Genomic DNA, 17,653 nt, shown 5'->3' with positions numbered 1-17,653 from the left:
CCGGGCGAGTGGCCAAGCTTACCCCCAACCGAGAGCAATGCCACTAAACCACTGTTTTCCATGAGATAATAGGTACTGAGCAGGTTTGGTTTACACCTAGATCAAAGATAAATTTCGAAAATAAACATGTTATCATAGACAAAGCCAGTCATGTCACTTAAGGTCAACTAGGGTCAAACTACGTTTTTGCAGATAACGCGACAGACAATGAAGCTAGAGCTTCAAAAATGGTGTCGTTGTGTTCTTCTTCATCAGCCGAGTCGAATGATATGCAATATGATGCATTAGTGTAAAAAGAAAAATAAATTTCAAGGAATTTTGAAATACACATTTTTTGTCAATTTTGCATCACGATTTTCATCGACCTGTACTGTATATGTGGTAGACGCTAGCTAAAATACCAGTAGTGACATAAACTCTAAGATGTCCAGAGCTTATCAGTACCTTAATATTTCACTTTCCGTTAATATTTGGAAGACACATAATGGTTTCATCAACTCGTTGTAAAGCGCTGGGGAGGTGGCCGGCGTTACCCCTATGCCGGACTTACCCCAGAAAAATCAACACTTTTTTAAAACTCGATTTTCTCAACCTTATACTTATTCCACGAAACCGAATTTTTGGGAAAACACGGCCAATGAACTTAGCTAGCTAACAGGATATCAACACTTTATACAGCATGTATGGTATGTAATAAAAATGAAAAAGAGCTTACTATGCCGGGCTTCCCCCGGCTTCCCCTAACAACGATGAACTATTATGCAGTGACCGATGCAATATTTAATGATATACAAACATCGCATTCACGACAATGCTACTGCCGGGATTAGTTTGTATGCATAATTTGACTGTAAGTTTGCTGCTGAATAAATCGGAAATTACCACAAAATGTTAACGGAATGAGTAAAAAGTAAATCTAGCCCGTACCTTTCCACTTGATCGAGCAATTTTGTTAATGATGTCGGCGAACACAACATATTGATCGTTGCTTTGCGCCGACATTTTCTTCCACTGACTGTTCTGCCGAAGTCGGACGTAGTCGCCCAGAAAAGGATGACCGATACTGGAAAGGTGCATGCCCCAGAAGCGTTAGTTCACATCCCACACCACACTGAGTTTCCGTCACACCATGCGGGTTAGTTGTCCACGAAATCGGCACACAAACTCACATGACGCACACTTGGTCATTACCATCACCATAAAGCGCCTTTTCCAGCTAAACTGTAAACATAGCCCAGCGCAAGTGCAGAAACTGGGGGAGGGGGAGGGGTGGGCACAAACCAAACACATGCATTCTTATTGTCTGGTCATCATTTCTGCGAATAAGCGCCAGACATTATAGGCACATGTGCAGTGTTCAGGAACAAATAGTTTGGATACCGAATGTTTTTTTTTTCGGCCATAAAGAAATAAATAACAATGAGTGCAATGAAAAATACCTTGTATTATCATCTAATGTGTCCGAAATCCAGACTACGTCTCTAAAACAGTCTCCTTAATGTAACAACATAGCAGACCGTAATAAACCTCGCTGCAATTTAATGGTAACCTCCAAATGACAACACAGCTCTCATTCCAACCCAGTAGTCGTCATGAACGTATGGCAAAAAGGCATAGCTTAACCCATAGATAACATGAACTACCTGGATTGGACACTCGTTTTTGGCGCGAAAAATAAGAGGCCACTTTGGCCTCTTATTTTTAATGACGGATTTTTAATCAGTATTTTGAGAGGCTGATATCTCAGCAATCGCTGGGCCGATTCGCCTGCGGTCTTTTTTGTTGGGTAGCTCCATCCTTTCTGCCCCGCAATTCACTTATCGTGATGCATTCAAGGTGACCGTCGTGGCACGTGGCACGTGAAAAGTCGGGGTGCTCAAGTCGTTCTGCTGGAGTAACAATTTTGAGAGGCCTATATCTCAGTAACCACTGGGGCGATTGACTTGCGGAAACTTTTGTAGAGTAGCTGTATCCCTTCTAACAAACATTGGATACTCTTGGTGCACGTGAGTGACCCCCGCTGCACGTGCAAAGTGCAAAAAAACAGAAGAGGTGTTAAATTTGTTCCCATTACAGTAATTCAGCAACTACTGGGGCGATTTCGCTGAGACTTGGCATTCATGTAGGCAGTAGGCACCCACCGGGCAATGCATATCCGTATGTCATGGTTGGGGTGCTATTGCACGTGCGCACGTGCAGGGGTCGCTTCCAGATCTCGAGAACGGCTGGACCGATTGCGCTCAAATTTGGTACGCGATTAGAGACCGGTGAGAAGAGTGCCGTGCAAAAGTCAGTTGGGACCCATATTGCACGTGCGCACGTGCAGGGTGCCGCTTCCAGATCTCGAAAACGGCTGGGCCGACTGCGCTCAAATTTGGCACCTCGCAAGAGACCAGTAAGTAGAGTGCCGTGCACCGGTGACCGGGGAGGTTGTAGCTTTGCGCGTGCTCACGTGCTCACGAGTGACACCCCTCTGTCATATCTCAGAAACGGACTGACCGATTGCAATGACATTTAGTGTGTGATTGGATACTGAATGTGCATGAATTTTTCTAAGTCGATGAAGGTGAGGTAATGCACGTGCGCACGTGCAGGGGTCGCCTCCAGATCTCGAGAACGGCTGGACCGATTGCGCTCAAATTTGTCACACGAGTAGAGGCCGGCGAGAAGGTTGCCTTACCAAAGTCAGTTGGGACCCATATTGCACGTGCGCACGTGCAAGGTGCCGCTCCCACATCTGAAGAACGACTGTGTCGATTACAATCATATTTGGTACATTGCAAGAGACCAGTTGGTAGGGTGCCGTGCACCGAGGAGCCTGTAGCTCCGCGCGTGCTCACGTGCGCACGTGCGCACCCATCTGTCATATCTCAGGAACGGACGGACCGATTACAATGAAATCTGGTGTGTGATTGGATGCTGACCGTGTATGAGTTTTTCTAAGTCGACGAAGGTGTGATAATGCACGTGCGCACGTGCACGAGCACACCCAACATTAACAGCTTAAAAACTGGAGGGCCGATTTCGATCAAATTTGCCGTGCGATTAGGGGATAAGACAACAAATTACATTCACTGTGTGCATCAGAATAAGTGTGAATATGTATAACCCATTTTTTAGAGCTGAAAAATGAGCACGCTGGTGGTGATCAGATTCGGTTCATAATCGATAGCGTAGCTCACTCAGGCTGGGTAGTACGCTCAGGTCAGGTATATACCTGACCTGACTGAAATCCTCAGTCTGAGCGAGCTACGCTATCGATTATGACCCGAATCTGATCACCACTAGCCTCTGCCCGTTTTTCAGCTCTAAAAATGGGTTGTGCACCTTCATATGTGCATACTCACACCCATTATGATGCACACAGTCAATTCACTTTGTCATCTTATCCCTTAATCGCACGGCAAATTTGATCGAAATCGGCCTTCCAGTTTTTAAGCTGTTGCTGTTGGGTGTGTACTTGCGCACATGCATATTCAGTGCTGGAGCACACAATTAATGCACTTTGTTATTTCCGAATCGCACACCAGTTTTTACTGAGATCGGCTTGTCCGTTTTTAGCTGTAAATATGGGCTATGCGGTGTGCACGTGCGCACGTGCATTATCACACCTTCGTCGACTTAGAAAAACTCATATACGGTCAGCATCCGATCACACACAAAATTTCGTTGTAATCGGTCCGTTCGTTGCTAAGATATGACAGATGGGTGTGCACGTGCGCACGTGAGCACGCGCAGAGCTACAGGCTCCTCGGTGCATGGCAACCTACCTATTTGTCTCTTGCGATGTGCCAAATATGATTGCAGTCGACACAGCCGTTCTTCAGATGTTGGAGCAGCACCTTGCACGTGCGCACGTGTAATATGGGTCCCAACTGGCTTTCGCAAGGCACCCTTCTCGACAGTCTCTAATTGTGTGACAAACTTGAGCGCAATCGGTCCAGCCGTTCTCGAGATCTGGAGGCGACCCCTGCACGTGCGCACGTGCATTACCTCACCTTCATCGACTTAGAAAAATTCATGCACATTCAGTATCCAATCACACACTAAATGTCATTGCAATCGGTCAGTCCGTTTCTGAGATATGACAGAGGGGTGTCACGTGGGCACGTGAGCACGCGCAAAGCTACAACCTCCCCGGTCACCGGTGCACGGCACTCTACTTACTGGTCTCTTGCGAGGTGCCAAATTTGAGCGCAGTCGGCCCAGCCGTTTTCGAGATCTGGAAGCGGCACCCTGCACGTGCGCACGTGCAATATGGGTCCCAACTGACTTTTGCACGGCACTCTTCTCACCGGTCTCTAATCGCGTACCAAATTTGAGCGCAATCGGTCCAGCCGTTCTCGAGATCTGGAAGCGACCCCTGCACGTGCGCACGTGCAATAGCACCCCAACCATGACATACGGATATGCATTGCCCGGTGGGTGCCTACTGCCTACATGAATGCCAAGTCTCAGCGAAATCGCCCCAGTAGTTGCTGAATTATTGTAATGGGAACAAATTTAACACCTCTTCTGTTTTTTTTGCACTTTGCACGTGCAGCGGGGGTCACTCACGTGCACCAAGAGTATCCAATGTTTGTTAGAAGGGATACAGCTACTCTACAAAAGTTTCCGCAAGTCAATCGCCCCAGTGGTTACTGAGATATAGGCCTCTCAAAATTGTTACTCCAGCAGAACGACTTGAGCACCCCGACTTTTCACGTGCCACGTGCCACGACGGTCACCTTGAATGCATCACGATAAGTGAATTGCGGGGCAGAAAGGATGGAGCTGCCCAACAAAAAAGACCGCAGGCGAATCGGCCCAGCGGTTGCTGAGATATCAGCCTCTCACAAAACTGATTAAAAATCCGTCATTAAAAATAAGAGGCCAAAGTGGCCTCTTATTTTTCGCGCCAAAAACGAGTGTCCAATCCAGGTAGTTCATGTTATCTATGCTTAACCCTATTCCTGGCGGGCTCCGCCGGGACAAGAAACTGGCGGGGGGGGGCCGATTCGGCCCCCCCCCCCCTGAGATCTCGAGAACGAAGCAAGATAGCGACAAGCGGTAAACGGCATCGGATACGCACGGCCAAGATCTACAATTTTTACTAAGGTCATTTTCAGGTCAGGTCAAAGATGACGTCACAGGGGTCGAAAAAGTCAAAATGGCGGCACTAGATATGGAGAGAGTTTTTCTCGAATAACTTTCGAATTAGTCAAGATAGGAACAAACTAAGGGCATCATCGTGATCCTCTCGTCAATCCGCATCGAATGATATATATGTTGACCTCGAAAGGTCAAGGTCAAAGGTTGACCTCAGGTCACGTGACCTCGAGGTCATCATGTATATCATTCGATGCGTCTTGACGAGCTGAACACAATGAGACCATCCACGCGTCTGTATCTTGTTCCTGTACGGAGTTATTGTCCAAAAACCTTTGGTGACCTTTGATGACGTCACATGACCTCACAGCTGCCCAACATCAAAACAGACCTCAAGGTAGTGAAGGTTGATCGTATATGAAGTCATGTATTGTATATGGGGCCATTCCGACCCGTTTTAGTGGTAAAAACAGGGAGTTGATTTTTCCCCCATTGACTTATAATGGGGGAGGTCGCGAAATTGACCTGACCTTAGGTCACCGATATCAAAATTACGAGATATACAAATTGCACATACTGGTACCCTAACTAAACCCTGAAGAGAAGAAATTGATCGGTCAAAAACTCTAGCTCTGGCGTGATTGCAAACTTTTCTGAGGTAGCGTCACCAAACCGCCTCTGGTGACCTGACCTGAGGTCAGATCAACTCAAAATTTTCAGACATGTTGCGTAGAAGCCTTTTAGGAAAAGTCAGAAAATTTGAGCTTCCTAGCTCAACGCGTTTGGGAGATATAACCAAAAAACCTCAGGGGGGGGCTCCTGAGGCCCCCCCCCCCGCCAGGAATAGGGTTAAAGTTGCTGGATAACGTTTAACCCGCGCCCTGCTGGGGGGGTGTTTGAACACCCCCCCTTGTGGTTTTTCGCGAATATCTCAAAAACGGCGGCGCGGAGCGCCGCCGTTTTTGGTACACCTTATCATACATCAATTCTACACATGTTGTGAAAATTTCAGACCAAGGTCATTCAAGGTCAGGTCACCAGGTCACTTGAAGTGACCTCACCTCATAAAAACTTTCAATGTCTGTCATAGCTACACCGAGTGACCGATCGCTTTGAAACTTTCAGCGATTGCTAAGAGCAATAGTCTGTACAAAATGTATATCTCAGAATTTTGATATCGATGACCTAAGGTCAGGTCAATTTTGCGACCTCCCCATTATAAGTCAATGGGAGAAAATTGAAATGCGCCTCTTTTGGATGAAAGACATTATAAACACTCCCAAACACCGAATTACAAGTGGTTTAGACACAATGAACTTGAAAATGGTGTCCGTGACCCTTGTTTATGCCCTGAGGTCATCTTAGGTCACGAATGGTATCTAACAGTTTTTCGCAAATAACTTTTGATAGAGGCATGCTAGAGCGATGAAAACACCTTAGATGTGTTCAGCTCGACGATACGGATCGACTGATATGCAACATGACCCTTCCCGGTCAGGTCATGACCTTGACCTGAGGTCAAATTTTCAAGTTGACCTTTCAAGGTCAAGTTATAGTTCGTTCGATGCGTCTTGACGAGAGGAACACGATGCCGGTAAAAGTAAGCTCGTACAAGGCTTGGGTCAAAAGTTATTGCAGAAAAACTGTTTTCGAAAAAATCGGCTATTTTTGCAGTTTTTGCCCCCTGCAGCCAAAACCGTTGACGTTAGGTCAAATCTGAGAGAATTACTCAGAAAGGGCGTTAATAGGGCTATCGAATGCGCTTTTCCGCGGCGCTGTAGCTCTATTGGTTCCCGAGTTATGCGTTGGCTTCTTGGAAATTTTCGACATTCGACCTGGAAATCGGCGAAATTTTGCCTTCAATGACCTCTGGTGACCTGACCTTTGACCTGACCAAAAAATTGACCGAAGTGATTTCATCATTATTTTTTACGCTCTTTCGAACGCCGCCTTCCGTGTATCGCTACGTGGCCCAGGAGCCGAGTTACAAGGGGGGTGTTCAAACACCCCCCCAGCAGGGCGTGGAAATCCAGGACCCCCAGCAGGGCGCGGGTTAACATAGGAGGGCTTAGCTAAGCTTTTTATCCCGACTTGCTTGAAAAATGGTGAAACTGACTGATAATGTATGTAGGTGGGGGTTACAAAAGGTGTTAGTCGATACAGTTAGTAAAGGTCTGCCGTCCACTTTCAGTTCTGCAATCGCACACACGTGAAAGCCGTCCCCCCAAAATAAATCACACAAACGACATGCGTCGGCTGTCGCCTGTCATTTACGGACCTGTCCGTTGCTGCGGTTAACCTTGTTCACCACAGCAGCGAACACAACGTGTCTGTCATCCCAGTTGAGGTTCACATACTTCTTCCAGAACATGTTTTTCCTCAGCTTCACATAGTCGCCACGGAAGTGTTTGTTCAGGCTACCGCACAAAAAATGTTGCAACACAATATATTTATTGCAAGTAGATCTTATTGTAAAAAAATATTTTTTTTTCTTTTATTCACTTTGCATATATAGCGAAACTATCTCTATAGCATTTTGTAATTAAGCCTGTTGCAATCCGCATGTGTGCGGCAACATGCAAAAATGGGCATACATTATGTAACCAATCAATGATGATGATACATGTCACCTATATATATATATATATATATATATATATATATATATATATATATATATATATATATATATATATATATATATATATATATATATATATATATATATCCCTAGTCCCATAGTCACCTTATAGTCCCATGTCGAATTCAGTGTGTGCAGAGCGAAATGGACTCGTGCCACTTTTTCTTACCTTTTTGGGTAGGACGCCTTCCGTCCCTTGAAAATGATGCTAGATGTGACCTTTTCCCTCATCCGGTTCCTCGACGTCTGATCGAAGCGCATCCGGTACTTGTGACACTGGAAGTAAGCCAAAAATATAAATAAACAGGCGGAATTTAATTGATTAACCCTCGCCGGCACAGGGGGTTGATGCACCCCCCCCCCAGGTTTTTTGCGAATAACTCGCGTAAAAAGCGGCTGATCGCAACGAAACTTTCAGTACCCTCGCATTGATCAATTTTACACGTTCCCTGAAAATTTCATGACCCTGACCCCAATGACCTTTGACCTGTGACCTCTTTTCCGTGACCATGTTTGGCCAAAATCGCGATTCGGCGTATGTCGGCTCGCATTAGCCGCGCGTTTGCAAGCTTTTCGTGGTTTCAAACGTTCAAACATGTGATTTGATGTTGCTCCCATACATTAGGGTGGGTGTCAAGGTCACCTGAAGGACAGGTCAGGTCATTGACCTTTGGTGACCTCGGTTGACCTCGGTTCACTTTTTCGAGTTTTACATGTTTCTAGGCTAGTTTTTGGAGCTGAATTCGAATTTAGCAACCATTTGAACATTTACGAAGTAGTTTTGGTGCCTTCGTAACATGTTACGAAGCTGTCAGAGGCGGTTGACACGTATACGAATTCCCGTCACAACCCCTACCGGTTGACCTGACCTGACCTGACCCGACCTGGTCTAAATGCTTAAAAACATCATCTCTGATCAAAACTAACACGATATTCGTGATCAGCACCCCAGAAAACCACATAACAGCCACACTTTACGACTTTCTAACAGGTCCCGATTTTCCCGGTTTTCGGGTCATTGACCTGACCTGGAAAGTCACCCGATGACCTAGGACCTTAAAATTGGGTATCATCGGCTTCCTCTCGTGACGGGCAACACGCTCGTTTTTTCGTCGAAGCTCTAGCTTGATCAGGGGCCAAACGCGAGGGGGTTCGTACCAACCGTCGTACCCTTGTGCCGTCGAAGGACGCAGAATGGCCTGTGCCGGCGAGGGTTAAACGGTGTCAACCCCCGTATATCGTTCCCGTCTTCCAATCACTGTCAGCATTTGCTAACACCTCAAATCAAACCCGTATAATTACACACAGACGAAAGAGGAGCAGGATGGAAGCCAGCTCACCCGCCACTTGTGGTAGAGTTTGTAGAGTAGCGCGCTGGCGTGCTGACAGGGCGGTGGGGCCCGCGGCCACTCCCGGCACAGTGGGCTCTCGGAGGGCAGGTGGTGGGCCAGTCGGAGCAGGAAGCGGCGCCGCTTCCAGCCGCGGTAGGCGCGCTGCACCAGCCGGGCGGCCCACTCCGTGCGCCGGCGCTGCTTCATGGCACGCAGCTCCTCCTTGGCCTGGCGGACAGACCCGGCAGAGGGTTAGAGTGCAGACATGATAATGGAGACTACCGACCCAATAACAGCAGACGTTTGAAATAGAAACACCAATCACTGCGTAGGGCATAGAAAACAGTTTTATGAAGGATAGTCGACGGTACACTGCGCCCGACACACACATATCGACACGTATCGACCAATAATGATAGGGAACGACGTTCTAGTTCAGTTACATCGATCCAAACCTTCCGGTAAAAAACAACAGTCGATGGCTAGTGAGTGGTACCTATCCATACGCACATACGACGCTACAATTTACTTGAAACTGACCTGTAGACTGTTGTTTCGAATTGTTGACTGAATTACAGCTAGTAGTTGAAGACAGTTATATTCGTCTCAAAGACTGAATGGACACTAATCAACGGGAGCTTCTCAGCTACGCTTAGCTGCAGGTGTTTGAGCGTGCAGCTTTAAGCTCCCATTAATGCAGCTTGTGCTGCTTGGATTGGTTTGCTGGGCAGTGCTCCATAGCAACAATTGATTGTGCTGAATGCTACCGGATGTGTCGAAGTCAATGGGTATATAATAGTGCGCTGTGCCACTGGCTGATGATATCGCGCTAGGAAGATGATATATGGGATATGTATATAAACTACGACGCTCGGTTCTAAACACAAAAAAGTATTTAACGCTGTCTTCTAAGAACAAAAACACTGCTGTGAGGGCACGGAGGTCGACCGAGTTCTGCCACCAACCAGGCGCCCTATGTTCCAGTGGCTGATGACGGATCGCACTGCAGCGTTCTCCTCCCCCTGAGCCTCAACGTGCTCCTGCATAATGCGAGCTTGCTGAAATGGGAATGTCAACGCCAAGTGATGGGACAAATACAGATGTAGACCACCGACGCAACGCATGCATTGTAAATCCCGACTGAGACGTAAACAGTACGAGGGGAAGCGCCGATAGAAGAGGCTGGATTTCGCTGGAACATTCATGCTTCCAATGTTAATTTCATCATTTGCTTCCATGTATTCATAGCATAATTTGTCAGGTTATTGAAACAGCGGCTGGTGCGGGCTCATTCCATTCCTCAGTTCAAGCATCCTTGTCTCTCAGGGCAGATGATATCTCAACCAGAGTTTGCAGAGTACTGCTGCTCGGCAGTATATACACCGTGTCTCCCGTTCGCCTACCTTCCACGTTCTCCAGTTGGACGCGATGATGATCTGCGACTTGCGCATGGCCTCGAAGAGCCGGTGTTGCCGCCAGCCGCGCCACGTCTTCTGAATGAGGGTGGCCAGCTCTTCCAGCCGATCCCGGCGGTACTCCTCCAGCTCATACACCTGTCGGCAGAAAGGACAACTTCAACAAAGCTGATCTGACACTACGCTGGCAGGTAGCTAACAGTCGTGCGAAAGACAGCTGATGTATTTGATTTTTTCTCATCAGGTACTGGAATCAACTTTTGCGAAGCATCTTGTTAGAGGTATCTATTACGACCGAGCAATCACGTCCTGCCTACTTGTTTGTCTACAGTATTGCCAATCGTATATTAGTGTCAGATAGTCATCCATGTTCTACAACTAATAGCGCTAGCACCACCATAGGCGTAACCGAATGTCATATGGACATTAGAATTGAGTATTGTTGCAGCATTTGAGTCAGGTGAAAACCCAGAGCTGACGACCCACAGATTCTCGCCGTCGCCGCAGCGCGGCGCCGCTCACCGTCTCCGGACTCCGGATGAACAGCTTGGTCCGTCCGAAGGCGTACTCGGCCATGGAGCTGGGCAGGTCGCGCAGCAGATAGGTGACGCCCTCGGCGGCCAGACCGCACCACGACGGCCACGTGTGCAGCGAGAGCATCTTGTAGCGAGCCAGAAACGACTCGTACGACTGGCGAAACGCGAACCCTACCCGCTTGACGCGAACCGTCTCCAGCAGACTGAAACAGTGAAACATGGATGAGAGTCAGCTAGGTTGTCAGGGCTTTATATCTCTTCGCGAAATGAGAACGTTTCTGAAGAGATCAGTACACAAAATATAAAATAAGGAATGCCGTCGCTTAGTGACAGTTCTTGAAAGCTAGATGACACAGAAACTCAGCATTGATATACCGGGTGGCCCAAAAAAAAAACGTTCCGAACTTTGGAGGCCTATATCTCAAAGGTGAGTGCAAATAACGAGCCAAAATTCTCATTAAGTTTACGTCACTTCTTTGCGCATTGGTATGCCAAATTATAACACTATATCATCATTTTCAAGCCAGCAAGCTTATGTTGAATTAAGTAAGACGTTTTTGCTTTTTTTGCCGATGTTGGACGGTAGTGATGATTGGCTTGAGACGTACCATGTTAGGAAAAAAAGAAAAATGGAGCACGTGAATGAAACCAGCACGTGTGTTGTTATTTTTAATATTTTTGTCCCACTTATGAGCTGAATATTCAAATACTGAGCCAAAATGGTGTTAATGGATGCCATTCGTTTCAACACTGAGTCCTGTTTCGAGCAGAAGGAGTGGCGCGGTGCATGGGTTACTGCTGATTGCCCTCCCTTCAAGAAGATCAAACAGTAAATCGACCGAATAAGAAAAAAAGCTAGAGGGAATGTGCCACCCTAAGGCCTGAACCATCAGTGAGGCTAGTTGCCAGTAGCAGTCATGGCTGCAGGCCGTGGTACCGAAATGGAAGTTGCCCGTTAACCCACATTTTTTTTAGTAAACATCTGAGCAAAAAAGTAATTTTTACATGGCATGCTAGAAACACGAACCATTTAAAAAGTAATTGCCCGAATAACATAAAAATGATACAATTTACTGAATATATAAGCCGCATTGAATACTGGAAGTTTCAATGTTGTGTCTTTATCACTTTCTGAGAAATGTTGATTCAAAGTTGGGAACGTTTTTTTCTGAGCCACCCGGTACAAAATCAGAGACTTGTCATCGTGTAACCATCCAGAGTTAAACTGAACTTACTTGAGATAGCGGACCTGATGTCGCACCAGCTCAGAGTCGAACTCATTGGCCACCTTGGTGTCGTTGGGTTTGACACAGCGCACGTAGTGGGGCTGCTTGGCCGCCAGGCTCTTCATCAGAGCTCCGAGCGAGATCTTGAACTGGGCGCTGGCGGAGGTGCCGCGGCGGAGGGTGACGCGCTTCGGATTGCCTGGGATAGGGAAGATAAATGTCACACTGGTTAGCTTGAGAGGGTGGTGGCAGTAAATAGACACCGACCGTTTTTTTATGGGTTCGTGTGTGCACTGTGAGAGCTGCGTCGTGGATGCCCAAAAATTATTTACGACTGCAAAAGAAGTTCGCGTCCCCATGATTAACAGAACCAGTTAACCCTATGATAACCAGTTCCGGTTGCCTTTACGCGGCTGCTTACCCTCTGGGAAGAGAGCCTTCATCAGCGGCAGGTCGCAGCGGTACATCACCAAGCTGAGGTCCCTACTCAGGGCGTCCACGTTCTTCTTCACAAAGTCGGTCACATCGTAGGTCACGTCTCCGGCATAGTGTTTTAACCTGCGGCAGAAGACGTGATCAACATATGCACTGCTCATTTTGTAAATGCAAGGCGGGGTCTATTGCTCATTGGTAGAATATGCACCCTGATTGAATGCATAAAGCCACAGTTACAAATCACACATGCAGGCACGTACTCATTGTATTGCATAAATCATCATACCGAGGTAATTTGTTGCCCATTCATTCTACTATTTAATAGCCTGAGTTGGAGTAAGGCAGTTAGGACTTACGTTATAATTAGGCTGAGTTAGCAAATCAGCCGGCGCTCATTACTAACCGGAAGCAGTGTGCCGGCGAGCTGTTGTCGCTGATCACCGAGAAGTGAGGATGGTTGGAGCAGGCGGCGTTCAACCGGGACAGAAAACCCTCGTCAGAGCCGTGGCCGGGCTTCAGGCACTCGTCGTCTAACATTGATAATATACCCTGATTGGTCTGAAACAAACAGACACGTCATTAACACACTTGAATACAGGACCATTAACAATTTTAAAGCAGAAAATATGCACACGGCAGTTACTATTAATTGTATCTAAGCACATGTGTCAAAGGGTTATTTTCGTGCACTAACGGCCAAGTGAGAAGGCACATGTTCACTATCATGTGAGTCACATGCAAGAGGAGTCGGATCTCACCTTTTCGATAAGATCACAGATAACGGCGTTGTTGAAGTAATCGACAGGCGTCCACTCGATGCCCTCGCGCACGTACTCCTCCTGCTCCTCGCGCAGCACCAGCTGGATAAAGATCTGCTGCAGCTTCTCGTTGCAGAAATTGATGCAGAACTGCTCGAACCCGTTTCGCTCGAACACCTCGAACCCATAGATGTCCAGAACACCCAACACTTTCCGCTTGGCGTGCTTCTTTGGCTAAACAGGGAAATCCAGACGTAGGTAAGTCGACGTTTGGGTGTTAGGCAATTACGTTCAATTTAGAAGTGACATTAGAACGACGTTTCAAGTAAAGAGGAGTATCGGTAGGTAATTTCTACTTTCTTCTGAACCTCGAAACACATTCACATTTTAATCACAGACCGTGGTCGAGCAGATTAAGGACAATAAGCCCTATTCACTCCCTGTGACGTTCACAAACGCCCACTATCGTGGGACCCCGTGGAAACGCCGCGGCTCGGCCGGCAGCGAATTCCACTGCACGGTAGGCTGTCCCGCACTACACGGACGCACTGCGGCACAGTCTACCAGGACCAGGCTTCACTCGCGGCTACCGCCAGTGCCGACAAACGTGCTACAGCAAACTCGCTTCGCTCAGTCATCAGCGAATTGTGTCAAGGGCACTGAAAAAGCTTGCCTTGCCATATCTACCACTTTTTACCTTGATAGTTTCGTTGATCCGCATCACTATCCAGGCAAAGAGCCGCGAGTAGAGGGCCCGCGCGAGCACGTCTCTGGCGGAGCAGGCCTCTGCGGCGCTCAGCTCCACGGTGACGGCGTCCAGCCGGCCGTCCAGCGTGTGTGACGTCAGAGAGGCCTGCAGCGAGGCGGTGTCCGTGTGCAGCAGCTCACAGGCGTCCTGCAGATCTGTAGATCAAGAGGACAGGGCGCGTTAGGGTGGCGTATCACTGCAGGAGAAGAAACCGTTTTTGAATGCTTATGCAATAATAAGCATATAAATTTTCTGCTATATGCAAGCTCTATTTTCAAAAGTAAAGCATGAAAGTTATACATTTCCATTCCAAACAGAATTATTCAGAAAACCCAAAACTTTCGTTAAACAAATAAAGCAATAATATCCCGTGCGAGTCATTGGGTGCCCAATGCATAAACAGTGACGTTTGGCTTAGAAACGAAAGCCAATGGGAGAGTCTGGGCAATTCATGACTGCGACTGCACGCTGGCAGGCTACCAAGAATGTGACAGCCCGAGGCGCGGCTCTGGGTCATAATATTGCGCAACGGGGAAAACGACATCGGCCTGTCACTGGGCAGCGGGTGACAACTGGGGAAGCCCGTGAATAATATTGCACGTAAAAGTAGGCCAGCACACTGCATGGCTTGGATAAACGTGACGAATACGGACAAAAGGGCACATTATGAGGCCTTCAAAGCATCAGGATAACATTTTCATTTGAAGGGCATGCAATACAATTTCCATTTTGGCAAGGAAACAACATGAATGATGGTTCTCATTGTAATCATGCATTACTCTTCAGTTGCCAACTGCTCAGCGAAAAACGCCGCCCTGTGAGAGCACTACTGTTCGCTAAGCTCAGTCGCGACTGCACACGGCGGTCGCTGATGAGGAGAGAGGAGGGGAGCCGCCGCCGCCCAGTCTGCCAGTCGCCCTGATGACGGGCACAGCGTCTGCCGAGAGCGGGAGCGGCCGACGGCTGACCGGCCGACGCGCTGACGACCCGGAGACACATTCTTGGCAGGGCCGGTGGCCGGCGCGCCTCCCCCGCTCTGCTGGCGCGCTCCGGCGCTCTCTCCGACGGCCGACACCTCGCCCTGTCGGACCGACAAAAAGCCGACGACGGATACGTCGCTGGAGGTCGGCTGCTCCGGACGGGCGGACGGCGGACGGGCGGACGGTGGGCGGTGGGTTGTGGGCGATGGGTTGTGGGCGGTGGTCGGTGGACAATGGGTTATTGTATAGTGGACGGCGGACAGCGGACGGAGGACGGTGGACGGTGGACCGTAGACAGCGGGCGGTGGGCGTACAGCGGGCGGCAGGCGGAGACGTCGGTGACTGGTGAAGAGCTGAAAGCAGCTTCGCGAACGGATTGGTGGAGACCTGGATTGAGAACAGCCGTAAGGCGTTGGGTGGCAGGCAGCGGCAAGCGGTGGAGGTTGGCGACGGGAGCAGGCTTGAATTCCGCTCAGTTTAGTGTCTGGAGCGGCGGTGAATGCTAGACGGCCGGCTGCGGCGAATAGTGCGACGGCTGTTGGCAAGTGGTGGATGTGCCGGTAGGCAGTGGGCGGTGGGCAATGGGAGGTAGCGGTGGGTGGCTGTGGCTGCGTCTAGGGCGGTGGGCAGAATCGAGCAGGCCATGGGCAGCTGGCGGTGGGTGGTAGGCGATGCGAGGCAATGGTGGGCGGCTGCGATGATGGGCAGCCGCCCACCATACGTCGCTGACGGAATGAAGCACAACCAGGGGCGGCGAGAGGCATGTATGTGTGCTGGCGGCTGCTACGTTGGGCGATAGACGGAATGGAGCACAGCCTTGGGCGGCAGGCGGTATGCGGCTGGCGTCTGCGGCAGTGGGCGGAGTGGAGCATGGCCATGGGCGGTGTGCGGTATGCGGCTAGCGTCTGCGGCAGTGGGCGGAGTGGAGCATGGCCATGGGCGGCAGGCGGTATGCGGCTAGCGTCTGCGGCAGTGGGCGGAGTGGAGCATGGCCATGGGCGGCAGGCGGTATGCGGCTGGCGTCTGCGGCAGTGGGCGGAGTGGAGCATGGCCATGGGCGGTGTGCGGTATGTAGCTGACGGCTACTTCAGTAGGTAGAATGGAGCACGGCCATGGGTGGTGGGCGGTGAAAGCATGTGGCGACAGCACCCGGCAGTGACGGCCGTCTGTGAGGGTCTACAGCGGCGCGCAGTGGAAAAATGGTGCTGCACGGTGATAGGGGCCACAGATGGCCCGCCTCCCTCCGACACTGGCACACATGAGGCGCATCAAAAGCGGCCGAGACAGGTGCGCGATATCCCATAACGGCGCCGTGAATAGGAAATATTCCAGAAATAGTCTGCAGTAATGTAATGGCAGGCTGAACTCTGAACGGGGGTGAAACCAAATATCGAACGGTACTAAGTTATCCAGAGAGTGAACTCCCCTTGGCGTCGCCGGTCAGCTATTTCGTCCAAACAGGGCAATAACTTTCTCTTGATATATTTTCATACGAAATTGAAAGTAAACTTAACAGAGGACAGCAAATAATTTTCGTTGATAAAACCCATATTGAACAGAGTTGAAGCTAAGCATATTGGTTTTCCACCGAGGAATGAATGAGATCGGCTGCCAATGTTTATTTTGCTGGTCTGATTTGCTTGCATGCTCTGGATGGAGTTTGGGCGAGTGATCGCATCAACCCACTCTGCGATCGATTGGTCAACAAGATATGCATTCGCGAACAATTTATTGGCCCGGACGGAATGAATTGCAGTGATCTTCACCGTCTGCATCACCGAGTCACATGGCGTGCTTGGATACATGTATGCCACATAGACAAATACCCTGCCGTGATGTGCCAACGAAAGCCTGCAGGTTGGACAGCTGATAGCTTCACTGGAGCCAGACCAGAGAGCATCATTACAGAGACACAAATATTTCCAATGATTTTCAGGACCGTAGTGTCAAATAATAATATTCACCATATTCGTCCATTTTTCTTCCAGATGCACAGGTCAGGAAACCCGAAGGAAAAAGGCAGGTTATGGTATACCTTCCTGTGTAGATTGCCGTTAGATATGTATATTGTATAACTAGTGTATACCTGTGTAGACGGCCGGTGGGCAAACACCTACATATATAGATGGTCGGCGGGTATACCTGTGCAGATAGTCAGTATACCTGTGTAGATAGTCTGTATGCCTGTGTATATAGCTCGTATACCTGTGCAGATAGTCTGTATACCTGTGTAGATGGCCGCGCTGGAGGGCAGGGTGACGGGCGAGCAGGCAACGCTCGAGCCGCAGTCGGAAGCCAGAGCCGTCACAAGCCGCTGGGTCAGCGCGCTGCGCAGCGTCTCAAAGCTAACCAGCAGCAGGTCGCTGGTGCCCAGCACCTCTGCAGGAACACGGCGCATGCACAGTAAGCAGCCACGTGCGGGACGTTAAGTACCTACCCGTGGTTCAGCAAGGTGCCGGATACAGACAAAACGAAAATGCCGTGTTTTCGGACAG

General features: G+C 49.0%; 1 protein-coding gene across 4 annotated transcripts in view; it reads right to left on the bottom strand.

The window, feature by feature from the left end:
- The window catches only part of LOC122379237 (unconventional myosin-Ia-like), a 59,494-nt gene that overhangs the window by 5,130 nt on the left and 36,711 nt on the right, over positions 1 to 17,653 (bottom strand). The window contains exons 10-20 of one of the 4 annotated variants that reach the window (XM_043361242.1): positions 17,385 to 17,537; positions 14,128 to 14,333; positions 13,431 to 13,664; positions 13,076 to 13,230; positions 12,659 to 12,795; positions 12,247 to 12,436; positions 10,998 to 11,214; positions 10,464 to 10,613; positions 9,070 to 9,288; positions 7,899 to 8,005; positions 7,367 to 7,505 (exon numbers count right to left, since the gene is read on the bottom strand). In XM_043361242.1, the coding sequence (XP_043217177.1) occupies positions 7,367 to 7,505; positions 7,899 to 8,005; positions 9,070 to 9,288; positions 10,464 to 10,613; positions 10,998 to 11,214; positions 12,247 to 12,436; positions 12,659 to 12,795; positions 13,076 to 13,230; positions 13,431 to 13,664; positions 14,128 to 14,333; positions 17,385 to 17,537 (1,907 nt within the window). Of the gene's footprint in view, positions 1 to 927; positions 1,064 to 7,366; positions 7,506 to 7,898; positions 8,006 to 9,069; positions 9,289 to 10,463; positions 10,614 to 10,997; positions 11,215 to 12,246; positions 12,437 to 12,658; positions 12,796 to 13,075; positions 13,231 to 13,430; positions 13,665 to 14,127; positions 14,334 to 17,384; positions 17,538 to 17,653 lie in introns of all 4 variants that reach the window. The other 3 variants (XM_043361243.1, XM_043361244.1, XM_043361245.1) reach the window with 3 other exon arrangements.

The sequence above is a fragment of the Amphibalanus amphitrite genome, unplaced genomic scaffold (assembly GCF_019059575.1).
Source record: "Amphibalanus amphitrite isolate SeventyFive unplaced genomic scaffold, NRLGWU_Aamphi_draft 000074F_arrow, whole genome shotgun sequence".
In the NCBI taxonomy this organism is placed as follows: domain Eukaryota; kingdom Metazoa; phylum Arthropoda; class Thecostraca; order Balanomorpha; family Balanidae; genus Amphibalanus; species Amphibalanus amphitrite.
This window is presented reverse-complemented; position numbering and strand designations above follow the sequence as displayed.